The 6,790-nt window shown below is 39.7% G+C and overlaps 1 protein-coding gene across 1 annotated transcript; it reads left to right on the forward strand.

The window, feature by feature from the left end:
• Positions 1-339: 339 nt before the first annotated feature.
• LOC109963604 (heparan sulfate glucosamine 3-O-sulfotransferase 2-like) lies at positions 340-6,179 on the forward strand. Its single transcript, XM_020606268.1, has 2 exons — positions 340-1,251; positions 3,886-6,179. The coding sequence occupies exons 1-2, from the start codon at positions 749-751 to the stop codon at positions 4,502-4,504; spliced, it is 1,122 nt and encodes a 373-aa protein (XP_020461924.1). The 5' UTR covers positions 340-748; the 3' UTR covers positions 4,505-6,179.
• The last annotated feature ends 611 nt before the right edge of the window (positions 6,180-6,790 follow it).

A 6,790-nucleotide genomic window follows, 5' to 3' on the forward strand; every position in this document is an offset into this window, starting at 1 on the left:
ACATACAATAAAAACACATATCGAACTTGAATAAGAAATGTAACCTCAGGTCAGAAAGGAAGAAAACAGCTTCAACACTGAATAACCCATAATGGGGGACTGGAATGTTACTGGTTAACATCATGTAGGTATTATATTATGTGTGTTTATGTGCTGAAAAACTCCACTACTATTTCAGTGTGAACGTTGCTTCATCCTCCACACCTACATCAGCATTTTGCAAACCTATTACATGAGTCTCACACACAGCAGCTACACTGTTTGCCAGAAAGGAAACCTGCAGGACTGGAGGTGAGTACAGTCAGATGAACGAGAGGAGTGAGCTGAACACTTTTTTCATGCAAAGATGCTCTGACGTCACCGTGTTGAAATATTTTCCCGTTGCTCAGCCGGTGTGGAGCTGACAGTCCGCTCAAGTTGCCGGAGAGCGCGCCCGCCCTGCTTCCACTCGTGCGTCATGACCACGGAGCTGTCCAGGAGTTCTGAAGGAGGGTGTCGTCTCCAAACTCCGTGCGCAGTGAAGGATGGCTTTTCAGTTAATGAAGTGAAGAGATGGGACACAGAGGGCTTGTGTTAACATTCTCCGTGATCAAGTGATGGGAGTGTTGAGTGCCAACTGACTGAAGTTTTCTCCTTTTTCTGCTTTGGGGACAGTGGGCAGTTCAGTCAGTTAAGCGACTAAAACAAGCAGAAAATACGGAACGCAGAATCAATTAGAAAACCATGTACTGCTCATATACGTGGAGAGATGGCATGCGTCCTCCTCTTCAGTCGACTTCTGCCCTTCTCACACAGGCTTACAAGAACATCAATTTGTTTATTATCCCTTTTCCTATCATATTTGTGCTACTGTGCACTATTTCCTGCCTATATCATCATACAAAAGTCAGGTGATCTGACGCCCAGCTGTCAGCGTGTCCTGGCTGATGGAGCAAAAAGGACCCTTCAGAAATCCGTGTCCTGCTTTTTCCCGTTGGATGCGAAGCTGACCAGTGCTGAGTCGTCTCAGATGAAAGCCGACCAAAGACACTTGTCTACACAGCACAACGCCAGGAACGACACGCTCAGTCCCCCGGTCGGTTATGTGAAGTTTGGGATCAAAAGGTTACCAAATGCCATTATAGTTGGTGTGAAAAAGGGGGGGACCAGGGCTGTTCTGGAGTTCATAAGAATTCATCCTGATGTGCGAGCAGCTGGAACAGAGACACACTTCTTCGACAGGAACTATGACAGAGGACCGGAGTGGTACAGGTAAGAATGTCTCACCTGTACACCGAGCTGTAAACTCAATGTCTAATCTTTAAACAGATCCTGCAGAAGACACCGGATTCGAGTTTAAGTAGGCTATGGGGCACGAAATGAGAGATTGTTGATGTGATCAGTTGTAAAAGTTTCTGCACTATGGACATATAGTGTCTGTGTTTCACCTATTTGTTTTGTATCTTAAACTGGTTATAGAGTGGATCTGTTTTAAATTCTGCAGCGATCAAATGATCTTTTTTATGATTACAAAAATCACTTAAGGGATGATAGAAGCTGAGATAAATAGAGATCTCTGTTTCCTGTCGGTTAGGGTATACTTCTGAAAATTAAAACCACTCTTCATGTAAAATCAGCTGCTTACTGTGTCTCTTGGGTGCCTGTGTGTGTACAGTGCACTTTGTTTTAAAGTGGGTAAACATGCAGTCTCCCAACTCATTTCACATCCCTATTCCATGAGACTTTGCAGGTCTGAGCTCTATTTACAGAGTAGTTGTACAAGAGTGGACCTCTTTTTATGTACTGTAGAGCAATTCATCACATTTCTCATATAATCCAACCTCTGGAGGCAAACAGTGTAAAGTGTGCAAACCTGCTTTAGCTGTTGTATCTTGTGTGATTATTGAAAGATTTCAAAATGAATCTTAAAGTGAATTTCTTGAGGTTAAAATGCACAGTGAAGCACCTTTGACAAGCTGTATCTCCCGTGAAGTGATTTGTTTGACAGATCATCAAGTATTTATCTGTTTAAGCTCCATAATTACACATTTAAAGCAGTCATATGATGTGGTTTTCTAACAGACAGACAACCAGCCACGCACAAACACACTGATACAGACATCTACAGTACTTCCTAATGCATTTTATTTTAATGAGTGACTGTCATGTTGCCTACAGGAGAGATGTGTATCAGTAACATTATAAAATCATTACAGACTTAAAGTATCTCTGCTAATTGGCACTCTTTAGGACAGCTGGAAGCCCTTTTATCTCAGAGATGTGTCTTAGAGATGTGAACCCTTGCCCATTACTGTAGTTTGACTGTCAGCTGTCAGAAGAAAAGGTCAAATGCCAGCTCACTGACTCTGGTGGATTGCTATCAAAATAAACGGCTACTTCTCTGAAACTCTCTTATAAACACTCATCAATGAAGGATCAGTTATTGGCTGGATAGCCTCCTTCTTATTTTGTTTGATTTAATATCTAAAGAAAAAAGGAGTGATAAAGATCCCTGAAGTTTATTTTCTGAGCACGGATGCATCGGATTGTGACCTCACTCCTGAAAACAAATAAGAAGCAATACATTTGTAATACAACCTGTCCAAAAAGCGCTAAAGGCTGCAGTGCAGAGTCAGATATCCAGGGACGTCTACTCCTGCAGGCAACAAATGAAATGCTTATTTCACAGGAACAGGGAACATTTTATGAATGTAAGCAGAGAACATTAAATAGGCTGCATTTATTTAAATGCTCCAGTGTTTATTTCCCACCTGTTTCAATTCATTTGTACTATTTATTTAGGTAGTGTACCACAAAAATTACTAGATAGGTTAGACAAGATGCGTCACCTATTTGTTTCTGTTAGTCCAGTTGCCATCCAGTGCATCAGCCAACTGGTCCTGTCTGCTGGGATGAATGGGTTTAAAACAATACATGGTCCGCAGAAATCGCCATCCGGTTGTTTTTAAGCAAGCAGCAACTTATACAGTGCAATCAGAATCTTTTCAACGAAGCTTTAAAATGTCAACATGGAGCTTTAAGTTAGAGCTGTAATAAATAGTCAATCAAGTATTAAAATAGTTTAGAATTAATTCAGTTACACACATAATCAAAACATTATCTTGTCGAAGGTACTTAAATGTCTTTTTTGGTTTTGTCTGAACATTAGAATAAACTGACCATTTGGACTGTTGGTCAGACAAAACAAGACATTTCCTGACATTAACTTACAAACTAGAAAATTGTAAAGGGTTTTAAAAACACTTTTCTGATGCTTTTTAGACTAACAGATACATTAATCAGTTGAAAAGATCATGAAAGATGAATTGATGATATAAATAACAATTAGCTGCCTCTTTATAAACTCGGTCCTTGGTCTTGGATGTACTAGTTCCAATAATTGCTTTCAAAGGCCACGGTAGCCTAGTTTGAAGACCTAGAAGCAACCTATCAGAGTCACTCTGCTATATGTGCTCTGTTTGCATTCATGGTGATTTATTACTCTTGAACCACACTGGGCTGCAGAGGAGAGCTGTCTGCAAGACAAGTCTCCAGTGACAACAGAATACTGTGACTTTCCTCAGTGCTCCTTTTATCATTTACATAGAGAAACTGGGTTCAGGGCCAAACCAAAGTTTCTCAGTTAGGGTGCTGTTGTACTGTTGCAACTAACTTGTGTAATCCTGTCCTAAATAGACATTTACAGATACACCTTTTTTTCCTTTTGATTAACTGAATGCAAGGACATTTTGTCCTCTGTGCTTGAATCTGTTAGCCTTTGCAATAATTTAAGCAATTCAAAACAGCAAGAAAATATGATTAAAAAGCACTTAAGGTAATGTAAATTCAAATGAGTAACCTTTATCTTATTGGAACTTTTACTTTGTGTTTTCATCTTTCATTCAGAGGTTTAATGCCAAGGACTCTTGACAGCCAAATCACAATGGAGAAGACGCCAAGCTACTTTGTCACAAAAGAAACCCCACACAGGATCGCTGCCATGTCCCGAGATACCAAACTCATAGTGGTGGTGCGAGACCCCGTCACTCGTGCAATATCAGATTACACTCAGACGTTATCTAAAACTCCTGACCTGCCCAGCTTCCAGGAGCTGGCCTTCAGAAACCAGAGCCTGGGCATTGTGGACACGTCCTGGAACGCCATTCGAATCGGCCTGTACGCTATGCACCTTGAAAACTGGCTCCACTACTTCCCTCTGGCTCAGATCCACTTTGTGAGTGGAGAGCGTCTTATCACAGATCCAGCCGGAGAGTTGGCTCGGGTGCAGGACTTCCTTGGCTTAAAGCGCATTGTCACTGATAAACACTTCTACTTCAACCGCACCAAGGGCTTCCCTTGCCTTAAAAAGCCAGAGAGCAGCGGCTCGCCCCGCTGCCTTGGCAAGTCCAAGGGCAGAACTCATGTGCAGATAGACAGAGATGCTATTGAGCAACTGCGAGACTTCTACAGGCCCTACAATGTCAGGTTTTATGAAATGGTGGGCCATGACTTCAAGTGGGAATAGAGGTCTGAGACATATTTTTATATGGAACAAGATTTATGTGCTCCGGGAATGTTCTTGACTGGCCAACATGTTATGGCTAAGCTACTATCAGCAGTCTCCAGGCTGTTTTCAAGTGCAACAGCAAAAGCAGGATTATTCTTTGAAGTGACACTAATGAACAAAGCACAATCTAAGAGGACTTGCTTTTTTTTTTTGCTTGTAATGGCCACTTACCAGCCAGCATCAGCATCCTGTTGTTGACATCATTTCAGCTTCAGGAACACATGATTTCTGATACTGTATATTATTGCTGACTAGTTTCCCCACTTGCTGACTGGCTTATTAAAAAAAGAGGTTCCAGGGAATGGGATTAGTTCCTCTTAAAACCTGCTGGACTAATCAAAGCATGATGTAAAAGCAAGACCTTGCAAAATGTCAGTGAAGTCTTCAGGGAAAATAGAATTCAGCTGCAGCACTGTGGTAGTAAATCCAAAATGTAAAGCCATAACACAATTGTGAACCACCTCTGTACAGAGCAAAACTTTTTTTTCCCATTTTTTTTCAGCATGAATCATTATTATATGCTGTAACAGGCAGCACTTCACTTTGTACTTTGGGATTCATTTGCAAAACAATGTGTATACCTTTGTTTCAGTATTTCATCACTGCCTCATGCACAATGCTTGTCCGCAAACCTCATTAAATGAAACAGAAGCACAAATACTTTTATGAAATTATTAATTCTCTGTCATTCCAAACCTTGACCTTGATAAATTGCATTTCACAAAAAAAACGCATGCTGAGTGGTTTTTTTAAACCCCTTCTTACTTGTCGCTTTTGTTTGATTCTTATAAACCCACGTACCAAATCAAACATTTGTCCTACAAGCTCGGCATCATGATGAGTTCTTAGAAAATCTTCTTCGAATCTGCTCCTGTTTCACATCTAGTTAATACAATAGTTATTTTCAGCTGATTAGACCACTTAGAGTTTTTACATTTGTCATCTGTGGCGCCAGTGGAAACATATCCTTTGAGATTTACTGCATTGTGAAAGGTTTGTTGTGGGCCGTGGTGGTAGGTGGATGAGTGGGTGTAGGTGTAAGGAATTTCAATCACCTTTCAAAGACAAAGCAGGGAACACCTAGTCCTGGCAGGTTATCAAAAAGATTCTAGGTCTGCATGTCACATGATTGCTGTGAAAAGTTTGGATTTGGCTTTATGGTGTGAATACTAAAGCCAGGCTGGCTGAACCTGGGGCAGAGGGATGCACTAGTACGGAATAAAAACACTATGATACAAGAAGGGGGATGCAAGTATATGCTTTATGATTTGAAGCAGTGTAGAGTGAATCATCAGGCACAGAAATGCCCCATCACACAATGTGATATTAACATTAATCCTTTAGATTACTCTCTAAATGTATGCTTTAAATTACAGTCAAATCATTTAGTCAGTCATTTAGGGTGCTAATATCTATATGTATACAGAAGAAGAAGACATTGAACAAAGGAGTAACAACTTTGTATAGTACCTTTTCCATGTTAATATGTATGGCTACAGCAATATTATTAACAGGTTACAAGGCAGGTAGAGAAAATAAATTAAAACCATGACCATGTGGAAGCTGAAAATATAAAATGAGAGTGTATTGTGTCTTTTTATTATTATGAAATATTTACTAAAACTGCTTTTGGGAACAACAGTGAAAAGGTTTTACATATGATGCATTTATTAATATAGTTTCAACATGTGTTTTTTTTTTTTTTTGCTTTTATTGTTGCTGGGTGGTGTAATTAAGTATTTTTATTGAAGTTCTGTATTTAAATATAAATTTGAGCTGCTTGTATTTTACTTGAGTTTTTCACTTAATTCAGATTTATACTACGTCTCTGAGGCATGTGTTAAACATTTTACTCCACTACATTTGTCTGACAGCTGCAGTTACTAGGTACTTTTCACGTTACAAGCTGTACACTTCCTGTACTATGAAAAACATGGCGCAGGGATCGGTTGTCTGCATAATGAATACTTTTACTTTTGATACTTTGGTGCTAATACTTGCTTGCTGCTTGGAATGCAGGATTTTACTCATAGCTGAGTATTTTTGCAGTGTGTTGTTTCACCTTTATATTTACTTTTACTCCAGCTTTTATAGCTATAACTGTTAGTTATGTTTATGGCTTTAAAATGGTGATAAAGTACTGGGGAACAGTATTGTAGCTCGTTTTCACTTCCATTGTAGCTTTTTTTGGCTTGATAAATCAATAGATCATAGACTGTAAAGGAGCCAAACGCACATACTGTA

This window comes from Monopterus albus, unplaced genomic scaffold (genome assembly GCF_001952655.1).
Source record: "Monopterus albus unplaced genomic scaffold, M_albus_1.0 scaffold76.1, whole genome shotgun sequence".
NCBI classification, from domain to species: Eukaryota; Metazoa; Chordata; class Actinopteri; order Synbranchiformes; family Synbranchidae; genus Monopterus; species Monopterus albus.

Bases quoted from the DNA above. Each gene is read 5' to 3' on its own strand.
- LOC109963604 (XM_020606268.1), top strand. From the start codon at position 749: ATGGCATGCGTCCTCCTCTTCAGTCGACTTCTGCCCTTCTCACACAGG. The intron at 1,252-3,885 runs GTAAGAATGTCT...TCTTTCATTCAG, and splicing joins AGAGGACCGGAGTGGTACAG to AGGTTTAATGCCAAGGACTC.